Source organism: Adiantum capillus-veneris, chromosome 5, assembly GCF_014529385.1.
Source record: "Adiantum capillus-veneris isolate H3 chromosome 5, ASM1452938v2, whole genome shotgun sequence".
Classification (NCBI taxonomy): Eukaryota; Viridiplantae; Streptophyta; class Polypodiopsida; order Polypodiales; family Pteridaceae; genus Adiantum; species Adiantum capillus-veneris.
Window position 1 is genome coordinate 101,254,579 of NC_140935.1, and position 18,638 is coordinate 101,273,216.

At 39.7% G+C, this 18,638-nt stretch overlaps 1 protein-coding gene across 1 annotated transcript; it reads right to left on the reverse strand.

Annotated features, from left to right (window-relative positions):
- Positions 1–382: 382 nt before the first annotated feature.
- Positions 383–1,757, reverse strand: LOC147457828 (uncharacterized). Its single transcript, XM_086513367.1, has 2 exons — positions 1,659–1,757; positions 383–1,578 (listed from the first exon to the last, which is right to left on the reverse strand). The coding sequence occupies exons 1-2, from the start codon at positions 1,755–1,757 to the stop codon at positions 922–924; spliced, it is 756 nt and encodes a 251-aa protein (XP_086369493.1). The 3' UTR covers positions 383–921.
- Between the last annotated feature and the right edge of the window lie 16,881 nt (positions 1,758–18,638).

Below are 18,638 nucleotides of genomic sequence, written 5' to 3' on the forward strand. Positions count from 1 at the left end.
TACCAGCTTGGCTTTGCATAAGTTTTGTTGCTTCTCTCTTATAAGCAATGCATGTCAATATATCTCTGTTTTTGTTCTTTTCTTCTCTAATATATGTCTATCTACAGGTGCTACGATACACTTCATTCCATGCCATAGAGTTGAATATCAAGGTGACATTTGTAGTGGCATCATTTAGGGAGAAAACAAAGCGAGAACTTTATTAAAAAAAAATGGTGCAATGGAGAGATAATTACAAAAGAAAGATTTTATTTCCTTCCAAGATTAGGTATAAGTGGCATCATGGAAGTCCTTCTAACAAACAAAAGAGCAGTTACAACTTACAAGTATAAGCAAAAAAAGAAACATGACAAGTTGACAGTAGTACTAGGGTGGGGTACTAGGAATAAATATGGTGTGTGACAAGTGCTGGTAAAAGACAAAACGTAGGTTTAGTGTAATCCCACCTACAAATTTTGGAATTTGAAGGTGAGAAAACGTACTAAATTTAGAGTAAGTTAGTGTGAAAACCAGTGTTAGGATTTGAAGGGCAACCTATTCTTTCAAAAGATGGGTTATAGAAAAATGCACCCTTCCCTATAGAAGGGTCTATTTTCAGTTTGCCCTTCCAATGAGAAAATTTCGCATAATTTACAAGGCAAGATACTATATTCTGTCAATGAATATAACCAATATACATATAGATATTGTAAATGAGCATTAATATATATAAAATGTTTTTTAATTAGCCCTTTCATTGACATGTATTCTATTTTTTCACCCTTCTCTATAGAAGGATAATTTTTGAACAAGCCCTTCCAATGACAGACTCAAAAAAACTTTGGTCTTCATACGACCGGCAAAATACCTTAAGAAAGGCAGATGGGCGTCAAATCCTATCAATGGACTAAAATCCTACCTCTTACACAAATTGCTGACGTGTCAAGCCCCAGAAGAACGGAGGGTTTGTAGAAATGGGTGACTTGCATTCAGGAATTTGTTAACGCCAGTAAGGGTGTATTGGCGAGAGGTAGAAGTGAAAGAGACTCTGATGTAGGGGTATGGGGGGTTAGCTGGGGGTGGGCGGACATTCGGGGGGGTTACGTTCTTCGGGAAGAAGATGTGGGCGGTGGACTTTGCTGGTCTTTGTTTGGAGTAGACGGTGTAGCCATAGTGCGCGAGGGGTGTGGCAGTGTCCACGTCAAGTTGGATGACCCAGTATTTGGACATGTCGTGATTTGTGACCTTGTAGTCCACCTGCACTAGCGCTTTCTGTGCGTTCTGAATGTAGAAGTCATTGGGGATGTTGGCCTCAAGTAGGTTGCCACCTTCCGTGGGCAGGGCATAGCTCTGTACGCAACGTCGCACTGCCGATTTCAAGAGCACTGTTCCATCCTTGAATGGATCAGTTGTACCATTTGGCACAGTCTTGTCATCGCACTGCGCCTCCACTAGCTGTACTACAGCTGCATTCAATATTATTATTATCGCTAATATTATTTTATTGATCAGTGTTGACATCGACCACGACGACAGCCGCTTCGTCTTTGCGGCTTGCAGCCCAGCGACGTCTTGCTGCCCCATTCCAGCTGCTTCAAGCTGACATGCCAAGTAAGAAGGTGAAGAACAAGATTAACGTTTCATTAGGAACAATTTAAAAGAAGTCAAAAAAACAGTACCTGATAAGTTTCCAACTTAAGGCCTGTTACTTGAAAGAGGAGGGCCGCGGCGTCAAGAATTAGAGTGCTGTGATCTCTTAATTTAGAGTAGCTCGGCATAGGCGGGCGTTAATTTATAGCCGGGGCTCTGCTCTTGTCAAATTTGACATGTGCTTGTATGGACAATGGTGTACGTGTCACGGCTCTTCAGGCGGTCTGTCTCAGTAATCCTTACAAGTTACAGGAAATGCTTACAAGCTACATGCCCCTTTTTGCATGTTATATTTATATTTATCCTTACAAGTTACAAGAAAGTACAAATCTGGCAATTGGGGTAAGCTCGCAAGCAGTGTTCGGGAAAAATCATTTCTCCAAACGTACAAAATTCGTTCCCTTGAATTTCCCAAGAGGAAATTTTAGAAAATTAGGTCTATTTTTGGGGTTTTTACACTATTTTTCTCTAATTTGGGGCGGAATTTCTCCTTTTCCCCTTATCCTCAACTGGGCATTTTTGAAATTGAAAATGGCACGATATTAGGCTAGGACACATTTTTCCCGAACACTGCTCGCAAGGATAAATAACATTTTGCTTTACACTTTGACGCCCTCTTCTGTGTGGACATTGTGGAGGGTTGTCACATGGTTCTTAAAGAATCACCTAGGCAAGAGACGTACAACATAAATACATGAAGGGGAAAGATACAATATACATTGGCACTTGTTATTTACATTGGTGGAGCTTTCCTTATAGGGCCACAGTGCAGGGTGTACTACAAAAATCGGAGCCCAAGGTATGTTGGCACGTGAGTGTACAAGAGGGGGGTCTTGTAAGGAAAAAAATGATATATTTTACAAAGGAGGGAACCATATATATAGGGGTAAATAAGGCAACTTGGTGCAAGCATGTGAGGTCTCCCTACTACCACTAGTCTATCCCTAAAGGAAAAGAGGAGAGGTTATAAATTGCTCAACAGCTTTCGTACGGTAAAACACTCGTCAGTGGGCACTCAGAAGACAAATAAATAACCTCTTCAAAGATCTCATGCAGCATGGGTACCTTGTTTTTACTAAGGGCAACAAATTAATTTCCTCAAAGATCTCAAGAGCTAGCTATAAAACCTCACAAATAATCAACACCTCAGGTTTCAAGTGGGATGCATGGACCAAAAAGGTGATGCAACGATCTAAAATGTCCACCATTTGATCCCAGACCAAGCTTGATCATTGGGGCGGGGGGTGTCTCCGCAGGAGGGAGAGAGAAATCTAAAAATTGTGCAACCTTATTACATACCAAAACGAAACTTTCGGATACAATTGTTGATGAGGGAGCTCTAGCAGCAAGCTTATTACATACCAAAACGAAACCTTCGGATACAATGGTTGATGAGGGAGCTCTAGGAGGTAGCAAGCTCTCTAGTGCTGCCAAGGCGACTACACGATGATAAGATGTGGATGTAAGTGCTAGGTAAGGGCATCATTAGCACCTAAACATTGATCTTAACAAGTGAAAGAATCACGATAGCTTTCTAAAATAATTAGAACGTGATAAAATCATTAAGTCTAGTTTAAGTAGAATCAGTGTTCAAGAAAGGATTGCCTCAGCTTAGCCTTGAGCCGGTTGAAAATGGAGACTACCTGGTTGCAAACCATGGTAAAAGGAAGAAAAACTGATGAAATATGTAAGGAAATAGTTCAAAAATCCTAAAATTTATGCTAGGATTTTCGGTTTGCTTCTTTGTGGGAAGAAAACTCAGTCAACGGCCGCTAAATAAAAGAGAATTTCCTGAATATTAACTAGAATTAAGTTATAAAATGTAAGAAAAGTCAAGCCATGTGAGGCTGTGAAATGAAATGTGAATTAAAAAAACTCATTAATATATGTGTGTGTGTGTATCCATAGAATTTACTAGAATTATGCAAGTGAAGTTTCACTTTAACATTCTACAACAATAGAATGCAAAAAAAGTCAAGACATGTCAGGATATGAAATGAAAGTGAAATAAACAATTTAAAGTAATTCTCCATCATGCACAGAAAACAATGAAAGTCTCCCTAACCAAAGACAACACTAAGGTTTCTTTTAGAAAGCAAAAAACAAACTTGGAAAATAATATCATCCCCTTCTCAAAAGGATCTGCTCTTTCCATTCCTTTCTTTTTTTCTTTTGCAAAGCTAGTAGATTTTGTATGTTTTATCTTGGATGTCATGTAAGCGTAATGCATACACATAAAACCACCATATATAACTATATGTATATGATGATTTATCTTCTAAATTCGTGTGCCTATTACACCTACTCTTTCACATCCATTGCATGTAGACGCACATATTTTTCTAAATTCTTAACAATTTGTTATCAGAATAGGTATTTCTAGCTCTTCATTTCATGTGGATGCACATTTTAAAAAAAAATTCTTAACACCCTGTTATCAAAATAGGTATTTCTAGCACTTCATCCATACTCTCCTCATTGATCCCTCACCAATTGGTCTTTTTCATCTCTAAATTTCAGCCCTCTTTGCCACATCAAGTAATTTCCTACACCATGGATTGAGAGTTTCGATATTGTCTGACGTCTCTTGTGGACCGTTCAAGTCCTCTATATCTTGCTTATTGGGTACATGAATCACTTTTCTCTCTCCAGTGACCAATGATCATCGTAACTACTTGTGATTTTTACAATGCCTCAAACTCATTGAATTTCACCACTACTCATATAGAGCCTTTTTCTTACTTGGTCATAACATTTTTTATCCCTTATGTTTAATAGGATAACCAGGTAGATGCATGAACGTCACGGACACATCAAAATATTTCACTATTGGTGCCGTTCCATGCATCTTTTAGAATGGCTAAAGTAGGTGTTAAAGGAGAGGAGCCAGGACCACAACGAAAGAGGAAGAGGAGTACGCACACACACACCACCATAGCCACACACAAGTTGGAGGGGGAGATCTGACACACACTGTGTGCCCCCTTTCTTTCTTCTCTATCTTATGCACTTAGGCACAATACACACTCTACTTACTGTTAGTGACTCACACAAGTGTATAGCTGTACACTTATGGTTAGTAGAGCCGTTAGTGATGGGTGGTCGACCACATGGCCATTAAACCTAACATTCTCCCACTTGATGGCCAATGTGGGAGATGGCAAGAATGGAAGAGAACCACTCTTCACCCAATGCCCATCAACTGACGACAATGCTGAAATTGATGGCTGGAGAGACTTTTAGTGAGTGCATCCACTGTGTTCTTTGATGTAGGAATCTTCACTAAATCAAGGCTCTTGTTTGCAAGGAATTCACTACTAAAGTGGTAACTCACATCAATGTGTTTCGTTCTGGATTGAAACACTGGAGCCAAGGCAATAGCACTCTGACTGTCACAATGAAGAACTGGTGTACACTGCTCCAATCCAAGATCTTTCACTAGGCGAGCAATCCAAATATCTTCTTTGCATGCCTCACTCAATGCAACATACTCTGCCTCTATGGTAGAAATGGATGTATAGTCTTGAAGAACGGATCTCCAAGAAATAGCAGAATCAACAAATGTATAAATCCAACCTGTTGTTGATTCATGACTGTCTACAAATCCCTGAATGGATGACTCTCCACGACCATAGCATAACTATCTATCTGCAGTGCCACTCAAGTATCTGAGAATTGACTTTACAACATCCCAATACTTTTTATCGGGCTAGATATAAATCTGCTAACAACTCCCACTGCATGTGCAATGTCAGGTCTTGTAGACACCATGGCATACATGAGACTACCACAAGCTGAAGCATAAGGAACCTTAACCATCATAGCTTTTTCCAGTAGATTTGGGACAATCGTTCTTGCTAAGTTTCAAATATGCAGACAATGGAGTACTCAAAACCTTCCCCTTCTACATGTTGAAACGATCAAGAACCTTGTGCACACTCTTTTTGAGAAAGGTACAACAACCTCTTCTTACGATCATGAGTAATGCGCATACCCAAAATGTGATTGGCTTCACCCAAATATTTCATGTCAAATTGGCTTTTCAGCTTGGTTTTCAAGTAAGCAATGTCCTTCTTGGAAGGACCAGCAATAAGCATGTCATCTACGTAAAGGATAAGCATAATAAGCTGACCATTGGGTTGTCATTTCACGTAAAGACATGGATGCTCATTACTGCGCTTATAGCTTAGGGAATGCATAAATGCATCAAACTTTTGATACCATTGTCTGGATGATTGCTTCAAGTCATAGAGACTTTTCAAAAGCTTACAGACCAAATGTTCCTTGCCCTTTAGCACAAACCCTTCAGGTTGCTGCATGTAAATCTCTTCCTTGAGATCACCATGTAAGAAAATTGTAATGACATCCATTTGATCAAGCTCCATATCTTCAGTGGAAACCAAAGCAAGCAACATTCTCAGTGTGGTTATCTTGACCACTGGAGAAAAAATATCCTGGTAATCGACACCATATTCTTGCTTGAAATCTTTGGCCACTAAACGAGCTTTGTAATTGGCAATCTTCTTCTTGTAAACCCATTTACAAGGCAATGCTAATTTCCTACCTTTTGGCAGTGGGACAAGTTCCCATGTTTTTTTCTTTGCAATATTGGATAGCTCCCTCTTCATAGCATGTTCCCATTGAACCTTATCATTGGATAGCATAGCCTCTTTGTAACAAGAAGGCTCACCACTATCTGTCAGCAAAACAAAATCCACACCTGAAACAAAACCATCTGGCGGACGTGAGACTCTTTGAGATCCCCGTGGCTGATCAGAACTCGTACTAGCTTGTGAAATAATTGGCTCGAGAGCTGTGTGGACAGGAGGTGATACATTTGAAAACGTCACTTTTTGAAATTCAACCTCTTTCACTGGCTGTCTATGCATCTTAGTCTCATTAAAGACAACATCACTACTACGGATCACTGATCGACTTTTCGGATCCCATAAACGATAGCCAAATTGACCATCTACACCATAGCCAATGAAGATGCATTTCCTGGACTTAGGATCTAGCTTATTACGCAACTCCTTGAGTACATGTGTATAAGCTTCACAGCCAAATTTGTGGAGTTTTTCATTAAGACAATTTATGTCCTGACCATAACTCGAAAGGTACACAAAATTGTAGTGAAGCATGTGGTGATCTATTGATCAAGTACACAGTTGTGTATAATGCTTCAACCCAAAACGCTTGCTGTAAATTAGCCTGTGATAGCATAGACATAATCTGCTCTTGGATGATCCTATTACTTCGTTCCGTAACACCATTTTTGCAGGGGTATAAGGAGCTGTATACTCACCTTAATTCCCCTACTTGAACAGAAGTTTGTAAACTCTTTGGAGACATATTCCCCACCATTGTCTGAGTGCAAATCTTTCAACTTATGTTCATACCGAGTTTCAACACTAGATAAGAACTTCTTGAAGCAAGAAAAGGTCTCACCTTTAGACTTCATGGTGTAAACCCAAACATGCCGTGTTGCATCGTCAATGAATGTAACATAATAGGACGCACCACCATGGGATTTAGAAGGCATAGACCCACATAAATAATTGTGCACAAGCTCTAAGGGTTTTCTTTCTTTGTCAAAAGAATGTGTATGATGTGTCCCTGTTTGCTTTCCATATTGACAGTGCTCACAAAAGGGAAAATCAAAAAATGACAAAGACGGTAAGTAGCCCAAACGAGAGAGTGACTCCATTCCCTTATTTTACATATGTCCTAATCGGCTATGCCGCAAAGCAACGGTTTGCAACTTGGTTATTGAAAGAACACTGTTTTTATCAAATACATAAAGAGGATAAAGTGAACGAACTTTAGAACCACGGGCTATAATAAGATGACCCTTCGCAACACACCAAGACTGCTGATGAGAAGTGACTTTGTAACCCAAGTCATCAAGACGTCAAACCGAAATGAGATTGCGTGTCAAGGCTAGAACATGACACACATTATGGATGATAAACTTCACCCCATTTTCCATAACCATGGCAATATCACCTACACCAACAATCTCACAAGAGTAATTGTCACCAAGTATAACAGAGCCAATGGTTTCCTCATATGTAGTAAACAAATGCCTATGAACTATATGACATGCAACTAAGCACCCGAATTAAGAATCCATTTTTGGGATACTTCACCACTAACAAGGAGTTCAGCTGGCATAGAACTCTACAAAGGTAGAGTTTCTTGTGCATCATAAAAGACATCATTATCTTTAGTCAACATATTAATGCCTTGCGCATCACTGTCATCCTAAAATATGTTCACTTCTTCAATCTTAACTGAACTCTTTTGTTTTTCCTCTTTATCATCATGATCTTTGCCTTTACTTTTTCCCTTCTCTTTGTCATACTTCCAAGCATAAAAAATCCTTCTTTATGTGACCAAATTTATCACAATAATGGCATTGAATATTGCTATGACCACGAGACTTTGATCTACCCTTTGATGCACCTCTACTACCCTCTTTCTTGGACTCATGTTGCAAAGAACGGCCCTTACATTGCTTAGCATCCCTTTGCACATAATGAGATTTGCCAAAATGCGAGCTAGGCATGGTCTTCCGATGCATCTCCGTTGACAAAAGTGCACTAGTAACATTATCGTATTTTAGCATACCATTAGGAGCAAAGTCACTAACAACTGTGCAAAAGATATCCCAAGAGGGTGGCAACGAACAAAGCAAAAAGATTTCTTTCATCTCATCATCATTGGTCGTGCATTGTGCACGAATCTGGGCAAACAGAGAATCAAAATCATTGATATGGATGGCAATGCTAGCTGACTCCTTCATACAAAGGTTGAAAATTTTCGCATCATGAAAACCTTATTGCTAGTTGTATCCTTTTCGTAAGTGTCGCATAATTTCTACCATAAAGCATGAGCAGTCTCGCATTCTAAGACTGAAAAGTACACCGACTCACCAAGGTGTAGTCTAATCGTAGACCTGCATAGCCTCATTAAGCTCCTCCCACTGAAACTGAGTCATGTGCATATCTTCAGTTCTAACCGCATAGGCAATAGGCAACTTTTTCTTCTTTTGGACAAGCACATCATGCATTTGGTTCTTTCGAAGCTGAAAATTAGTGTCATCAAACTATTTATTTCATAAATGTCACGGTCTTTTTCTAGTAGACATGGTGACAAAACTACCAAAAGTTTTTGGGAAAAGTTTGGTAGAGTCTCCTTTGTATTTGGAACTATGTCAACCAAAATATGAGACAAAATGACCAAGTATGTCAGTTACAAAGCATAAAAGAGGGCGATGCCTCTCAAAAGCACTTTGTATAGAGACCAATCGAGGCACATAAATTGTCAAACTGTCCATAGACCGTCAAGTCGGCGTCAAAAGCACCTATACCACTCTATACATGTCCTATGGCGAGGCCTCGTAAGGGATGCTCCAGCTACCTATATCACTGAAGGTATCTCCACATTTGAGAATACCCCAACTCAATGAAAACCTCACCGCTATCGACCCTCAAAAATGTAGGTTATGCAGCAAAACATATAGCCAAGTCTCAGAAATGACCGAGACTATCGTACTAACCAAAACATGGATCCACAAAAGCGTACAATGGCGGTATCCACAAAGATGTACAAGTCTATCACAACACTCAAACAGGTACCAAAAACGTATGCATGCAAAGAAATATCCCTGCAAGGAGTCAAACCGCTCTCGAAAGAGCTCAAACACTGTCAAAAGGGCCAACATATGCATGTATGCATAAAAAATTGCTCCCACCGGAACCAAAATATCACAAGCATTGAAACCTGTAGCCTTTGAGTCGATGTCGATACCGTAGCCAAAGCCAAATCGAGGCCGAGAAGCACAGAGGAAGCTAACCAAGCCGCTCTATGTACCTGTACCTATACCTATACCTATAATCAAAGAAGACAATGTCATCAAACTCCCACTCTATGTGTGTGTATGAGGCCACTCCGAAAGAGGCTACACACTCCCGAATGGACCGTGGGCTCTTGTAATGGAAGAGACTGCAACAATGGTACCTATAATGGCTATGGAAGCTTTGCAGCACAAACTACCAAAAGAGAGCTAAAAAATACAACTCCTAAATTGTAGTTCGAATGAGGTTATTAATGGCACGAATGGCTCCGAAAGGGGGGTAAAACCATAGAACACTTGTTGGAAACACTCTGGGAATGCTGAATTTGCCGATGTTGAAGTCGGAACCCTGTTTGTACTCTTGAAAGTGCGCAAAATGGAAGCAGTTTTGGGAATGAAACAGCTCTGATACCAGATGAAGGAGAGGAGCTGAGGGCATAGCGGAAGAGGAAGAGGACTATGCACACACACTCACATAAAACACCATAGCCACACACACAGGTTGGAGGGGGAGAGCCGACACACACTGTGTGCCCCCTTTCTTTCTTCTCTATCTTATGTACTTAGGCACAATACACACTCTACTTAGTGTTAGTGGCTCACACAAGTCTATAGCTAGTTGTACACTTAGGATTAATTGCAATTAGTGATTGGCGGTCGGCCACATGGCCATTAAACCTAACATGTGTCTTGTTTATGATATTACCAAAATATGCACTACTTCTATTTAGTAATATAGTGGCATATTCATTAGGGTCATAAGTGCATGTGCTACTTCAACAATTACATGGTAAATTTCTCTACTGCATCATTTTGTTGAGGCTTACAACTATAAGTAAGTTTTCTTCTAGTGCCATTACAAATACACATCAAACTCTCTAGACACATACTCACCACCATAATCAAATCTCAAGCACTTTACTTATGCACCAAACTCTTTTTCTACACTATTTCTAAACTTCAAAAACTTGTCTGGTTCTTCACTTTTATACTTCATGAAATATATACATGCGTATCATGGTGTGTGCTCATCATTAAATGTAATGTAACATTTATGTCCTCCAAGAGATTCAATTTGAAAAGGTCCCCATATGTCAGTGCAAAAAACTTCCAAAGGCATACTTACTCTCCCCCTCTTTGAAAAAACGAGTCTACTTTGCAATCCAATTTGACATGCGTGTTGCATCACATACATCATCATAGTCTATATATACAAACCTATATTTCCCAGGTACTATATCTTTGGTCTACATATGAATTGACTTTTGCAAGTTTACATGACAATTTCTTCTATGGTAGTGCAACATCTTGTGATTGCTCATGATCTTTATCAACATATATACTTGTTTAGATAATAGGCATGCTAGCATCTAAAGGAAAGAACCGATCTTCCTTTCTTCCTCAAGAAAGGATTTAATTTCATTTTCCACCATAAAATTTCTCAATGAGACACCTATATTTTCTAACCAAACTTGTGTATTCTCATCACATAGTTGTACGGATGCCAATATCTTTGTAAGTGTAGGCACATATAGTGAATGTCCAAAGGTGTTCTTCCCACCATCATGTGTAGGCAACAACAAATTTTCTACATGTGTGATTGGATGGATAGTATTGTCTCTTGTGGTAATAAATTCTCTAAATTTCTTGGGAAATGTACGCTTAAACCATTCCTCATGATGTGCCATATGATTATATACCAATCATTATGGCATTGGGAGTTGAGACATGCTAGCGATTACATGCTTCATTGCAAACAAATGACCATGACTAGAGATCTCACTACCATAACCACCATAATGAGATTGATATTTTTCTTGATCTCCACCTCACATACTTTCATATCTTCCACAATAGCTACATGTACCATCTCTATTTGTAACTAGACGAGCCTACCACCTCTATCATGGGGTTGAGCATCCCCCTACCTCTACATATGCCATAATCCTAAAAGTTTGTATTATGGCTCTAGTAACCTATTTCAAGATTCATATCTCCTCTATTGCATCCATGACCTTATCCTTTGTGATTACCTCCTTTACCTTGTGAATGGAACACTTGATCTCTATTGTTGTTACTATGTGAAGATTTTTTTTTTCCGACCTAAGCATAGTTGCTTCTTGCAGAGATAATGAAATCAATTCCTTAAAGTCAAGCATACTTCCTATTGGTATAGTACAAGTATCCAAATACTTGAAAGAAGGTCCCAAAACATCTAATGCCACAAATACAAAGTCATCATGATGTACTTCTATAATTATGCAATATGCCAAATACTTTTAATAGGGTCTCAATACATTTAATGCCACAAATAAAAAGTCATCATGATGTACTTCTACAATTATGCATGCCAAATCCTCATTTATTTGCTTAATGTCAACAAGATAACATGCGAGGGACATATTTCCTCTTCAAACACCATGAAAACACTACTTGAGGTGCACTTTCTATGCATGTACGTTTGAGTGATTTTTCTTTGATAGGATTTTCCATGCCTCTTTGGGTGATTATGCCTTTTCCAAATGTATCACAAAAGAATCACTAACACACAATGAAAGATGCAGCAAGAATTTTAGAAATTGAAAACCAAATAGCCTCTTTAAAACCAAAAAATCATCAGCTGCAGACCTTAACACTAGGTTGGTAACCTAGCAGGACATAAAAGTGTCCTTTCAGGGTTTTGAAAAAAAACTCCAAAACCATAGTAGATCCACTCATTTTGTAAAATCCTTTCATGAGGTTATAGTTCAAGGCCTACTACACATGGAAAAAATAAGACACTTGTAAAATTTCTCATCTTTTGGTCACACCAAGCCTCCAAAGTTGATGGACCAGTACATTTTCATCAAAACAGTCATTTCTTACGTTTTTTTGTAGGACTTGAGATAAATTCCCTAGTTAACTTCAATGGGTTGGTGATCAGAACATATGATTGCTTCTCACTCACTATTTTTTGTTTTGCCAAAAGAATTAGGTACAAAAAAGTCGAATTTTTACCATTCTACAAACCTATCATCAAAGTTTCTATAGCCACACTCAATACAAATAATATATGCATGTTTTCTTAGTTCCCTATTGTCCTTTAGGTTCATAAGGAGCCATGGAGCATGTCAAAAGAATAATACATCTCTTACCAAGGGGAATCTTGGGGACAAAGATGAAGTGCTAAATACAGCAAACATGAAAAAACTGGGTTCAACATTATGAGTTGTAGAATCCCATAGAAACTATTCAATATCTAGCCAAATTTGATCCTTATGACTAGATATGGTTACTACCTACAAAATGCATGTAGTTGTCACAAGAAACTAACAATATTAAAAAAGCTATACTTGATATACTAGAATGTTTCGTTTTCTTCTATAATTGAAAAAATCAACCATCGTTGTTTACTATGCAAAATAGGGTATTAGGTGCCCCAAAACTCAAGGAATATTAGCTTTAAGTTACAATATGTGACATAGAGAATCAAAACTGCATTTGGATATCATGAAAGCCACCAAAAAAATCATAGAAGATCTAAAATTGGCTAAAAAACAGGATTTGACAATTTTTGTAATTTGGTCATAACTTACAACTTTAACATTTATTTCTCCCTAGAAGCATCAGGACATGTTGAGGACTACTAAAGATAGTTCTCTAGCATTATAGACCTCACAAACATGAATTCTAGAGTGGTATAGTTGCAAAAAGTTGAAAAAAGCCAAAAACAGGACCCGTTTTTTCACACAGTTTAGGTTGTGAAATGTTGTGCAAGGACAAGGTTAAAGATGGAATTGATATTCCAAAAAAATGTCAAGTTTTTTTCAGCTCATGAGACAACTTTCTAAACAGATAGCACCTCCAAATCCATTTTGAAACTCTTGACATAATTCAAGGAAAATGGTCACTTCACAGGACATAAAAGTGTCCCATTACCAACCTAGTGTTAAAAGATAAAAGAAACCACAATGGGATTAAGAGCATGAGTAAAATTAATGACATGTATGGTAAACTTGACAAAAGCATCTGGACGAAGAATAAATATGTTAAAAATTACTAGAGAACATGTGACCAGCCTCTTAGGATTTGATATGTCTAATACTCAAGGAAGGGTGAGATTCTTGAATGAGGTAATCCAACAAGAGTGACATTTTGAAACTTTTGAAACTTTCCAAAAATCAAATTCAAAATATATTGGTATTTCAAAATTCACTGAAAGATATGGATTTATTGGTCCATCCTTTTCAAATGCAAGAAGTTTGTGACATAGTGGAAGTGAGTACAAGGGGGTATGGAGCCATCTATAAAACCTGGTTCCAAGCTCTTAAATGTTACAAGATTAAAGCTTTTGGGTTGCTTAAGCCTCACAATGTTGGAAAAATGAGAAATTTGTTAAATGAAGAAGTACCCAAACATTTTGGAGAATACTATCATATAGAGAGAATGATGCCATACAAAAAACAAAAGAAATCTTCCTTTGAGTATAATGTTTTTAATACCATTTGGATGAATATATAAAAATTCCAATATGCTTCTGTGAGATACTATAAAATGCAAGACGTAGATTGTGAAGGAAAACTTGTATTTGTATGAAATTTGATGAGGCTTAAATTCAAAAATGTAAAAAAATGAAAAGAGTATCTATATCCCTAATGAATAGAGCTTGGACTATAGCCAGGGTAATCTAGATTCCCCATGCCATAAAACTCAATAAAAAATGGAGCTATGGTGGATTGGATCAACTCAAATACCAAACCACAATACGTTAAAATGCATTTTTTGCAGACCGACATCCCTTCTGCTATACAGAGCCAAAATGCAAGTGAACACCTCCATGTAGATGGCATGGGTGACTTCATTATAGAATGTCACTTGAGTGCCAACCTTTAGGCAATGAAGTGCATACATAGCATGCATCTATTTGTCAAAGTGTTAATCACCTCCATAATCTCATGGAAAATAAAGTGGCCTCCTAGACCCCATCCTCTTCCTAATGGAGGTTGACATTTGTCTCCTCAATTTGCAGCTGCATAGCTAGAGTAGCAGAGAAAATATCGCACTCTTGACGCATTGAATCCTATAGCATATCCAAATATTCTAAGTGTTGCAACTCTCTCAAGTAGCAAGACCTTGTTTGCATTGATTTGAAGGGTTTTATGATAATGCAAAATTGAGAAGGAGGCGCCGGCTATTGGGATTAAAGCCCAAGTGGCCTCTTATACGGATATGGCCGGCCGCCCGCCTAACTCACTTACCTCTAACTCTTTGTATATACTAACTTATACTTTGTGAATACTAAGATTAATTGGTAGATAACCCTTCTAACAGTTCTCTGCGTACTGTACTGTGTAAGCTCACTGTGTGTGTGTGTGTGTGTGTGTGTGTGTGTGAGAGAGAGTCGACCCACGCTCCACTCCGCGACTTCAATTGGTATCAGAGCTCTGGTTCAGTGCGGATTTGCGCAATCGCGCGCGCGCACTTTTCCAGCAGATTTTGGATCCGGAGTTCGAAAATTCACACTCGGCGTTTCGGGAGCGTTTCCACCAGGCGACCTAGGGTTTTACCCCCCTTTCGAAGCCGTTTATGCCCTCAGAATTTCGTTCTGAGCACTACAGCAGAAGATAGATTTCAGCCGCAAAGAAATCCGTCTTGTGTAGATTGGCAAGCAGGAGGTGGTCGACATCAATATCGACATCGACATACATCACTTATTCGTCTTCAGAGCATCATCTATAGACCAGGTACACATATATATCATCAGATATATATATTGCAGTCTGCATTGCTACTTCTTGTGCTTGCCAGGTTCCAGGGGAGGTGTGGCCATACGACGGCTTGACACCACTGGCATGTATTGCAGATTGATGTACTGTGATTGTGGGTCTGCTAGTTGTGAGTCACGCTAGCAGACAGACCGCCGCAGCGGTCATAGGACAGTGATTGGTCTATTATAGGATGTATGCTAGTTCTGGGCAGTTTGCTGAGCCATCTGAGAGGGTCGTGTGTGAGGTTTTTTGAAGCCAAGCACTGGGGGCTGGGTTACCCAGTGTGAGGTGGATTAGGTTGCTGGAGTTCCCCTCTACACGCATCCTCTTCGACGACTTTTATCCCTTAGGATGTATGACTTTGTGTAGACACTAGATTGCATCTTATGCGTCAGGCCGTTGAGGCATTGTTCAGGGTTCAATCTTGAGACAGATACAGGTTCTGTCATCGCCCAGAGAGGAGACAGTGTATGCTTACAGGATTTGTCACTGGTCAGCTATTTATGATTGTTTTTTGAGCTATCTTTTGGTTCCCAGAGCTCAGTTTACAGGGGAGACTCTGTCAAAAATTTTCAAAATATTGACAGTTCCTGAGGAGAGGTGTTCAGCTTGTTGATTATAGCTTGTTTACTGTGTACAGAGGCCAGTTTACAGGGGAAACTCTGCCGGATTTTTCTCAGGAGTAAACAGTTTGGCAGCTATGGCATCTTCTCAAAGTGAGACTCTTTACAACATAAAGAAGCTGGATGGCACAAACTTTCCATTCTGGAAGAAGCAGATTTGGCAGGTTTTGGTGCAGAAAAAACAAGTGAAGCCACTGAAGCTCAAAGGGGAGAGACCAGACAGTATGGCTGAAGATGAGTGGGAAGAGCTTGACGAGTTAGCTTGTTCCACAATCATGCTGACACTGGCAGAAAATGTTTACTTCAACGTAGCAGAAGAGACTACAGCATATGGCGTATGGCAAAAGCTATGTGGTATGTACGAGAAACAAAGTGCTGCTTCTCAGATTTACTGGCTCAAGAAATTGGTGGATTTGAAGATGAAGGAAGGGACAACCATGTCAAATCATCTGAATGAATTTCACACAATTTTCAGCCAGTTAACAGCACAGGAGATAGTCTTTCCAGATTCAGTGAAGGCTATGTTTCTCTTAATCACTTTGCCAGACAGTTGGGATACTTTTCGTACAGCGTTAAGTAATTCTGTCGCGCCAGAAGGTCTTACAAGTGCCAATGTAGAAGGCAGCTTGCTCACAGAGGAAGTGAACAGGAAGAACATTGACAAAGGCAAAGGCAATAGTGCTTTGGTCGTTCGAGGGAGACAACAGTTTAAAGAGAAGAAGGGTAAGAAGGCACAAAACCGAAGTAAGTCTCGTGATTCGAAGTCAAAGGATGACATAGAATGCTACCATTGTGGCAAGAAGGGTCACATGAAGCAAGACTGTACGAAGTGGAAACAAGAAAAAGGCAAAACAAAGAGTTCTGAGCAAGATGAAAAGAAGACTTCAGTGAAGATTGAAGAGGTGAATGTCACAGGATCTGGTTCAGACATTGATTCTGGTATAGCAGTTGGTGACATCTTCCTTACAAGCAATCTTGATTCTGTTTTCTTGACTGCAGAGGATGGACATGCTATGAGTGATTGGATTATCGACTCAGGGGCATCTTTACATGTTTCTCCGCACAAAGAGTGGTTTACATCATATGTGGCTACTAAAGATTATGTCAGACTTGGCAATGAGCAGGTTTGTGACATACTTGGAGTGGGAGATGTGCAGTTGAAGTTTCAGAATGGCTCTTCTTTATGGCTCAAGAATGTCAGACATGTTCCAGCAATCCGAAAGAGCTTGATTAGTACAGGGAAGTTGGATGATGCGGGTTATGTGACAGTTTTTGGGAACAGCGCTTGGAAGATCTCCAAAGGTTCGATGACTGTAGCACATGGCAGCAAGTCAGGAACTCTGTACACTTTACATGTTTCAGAGGTTAAAAACCATGTAATTAATGTGATTGAGCAGCCAAGTGTGTCACTGTGGCATCGTAGGTTGGGACATATGTCAAAAAGAGGAATGGAAATACTTTCTCATTATGCTTATTTGCCTGGCTTTTCATTTCAAGATTTCGAGTTTTGTGAGCATTGTGTTTATGGTAAGCAAACACAGGAACCGCACAGATCAAAGAGGAATCGTAGGGACGAACGGTTAGCTCTTGTACACAGTGATCTATGCGGACCAATGCCTAGTTTGTCACTAGGGGGAGCAGCGTACTTTTGTACATTCATAGATGACTATTCTCGCAAAGTATGGGTTTACTTCTTGAAGCACAAGGATGAGGTGCTCAAGGTCTTTAAGACATTCTTGCAGCTGGTGGAGAATCAGAGTGGTCAGAAGCTGAAGTGCTTGAGAACTGACAATGGTGGAGAGTACGTTTCCAAAGCTTTTCAAGACTTTTGTGAAGCAAAAGGGATTAAGCGGGAACTTACTGCACCATATAATCCTTCACAGAATGGGGTTGCAGAACGTATGAATAGGACCATACAAGAGAAGGTCAGAAGCATGTTGTCAAATGCTGAGTTGCCTGATGGATTTTGGGCGGAAGCAGTGGCTACAACAGTCCATTTGATCAACAGGTCTCCTAGTAGGGTTCTGGATAAGAGTGCAGTGGCCGAGATGCTATGGACAGGCAAGGCACCTTCGTATAAGCATCTCAGAGTCTTTGGTTGTGAAGCTTATAGCCATATTCCTAAGGAGTTCAGAAATAAGTTAGAACCAAAGAGCAAGAAGTGTATATTTCTTGGCTACGGAGAATCGGGCGAGATGGGTTACCGGCTTTGGGATCCTGAGTCCAGAAAGCTTATTCGTAGCAATGATGTGCATTTCAATGAAGCCAAGTTTCACGCTAAGCCAGAAAAGACAGAGGAGATCAGAAGAGTTGTCTTCAGGGAAGATGGACCTAGTGCTAGCACATCAAGACAGCATGGTCAGGCTCAGGAACAGCCTATAGTGGCTAGAGAGGCAGAATCAGTTGTGGTGAGACGTTCTGAGCGTGTCTCCAAACCACCTGATCGTTATGTGCCATCTCTAAATTATGTCATGCTCACAGATTGCGGAGAACCATCTTGTTACAAGGAAGCATTACAAGTGGTTGACTCGAAAAAATGGCAGTTGGCCATGCAGTCAGAGATGACAGCTCTGCATAAAAACCAGACATGGAAGTTGGTTAAATTACCACAGGGCAAAAAAGGCTCTACCTTGTCTATGGGTTTACAGGTATAAGATCACCGCTCATGATAGTCAGCCAAAGTACAAAGCAAGGCTTGTTGCCAAGGGCTTTAAGCAAGAACAAGGCATTGACTTTGATGAAGTCTTCTCTCCAGTGGTCAAGATGACTACATTGAGATGC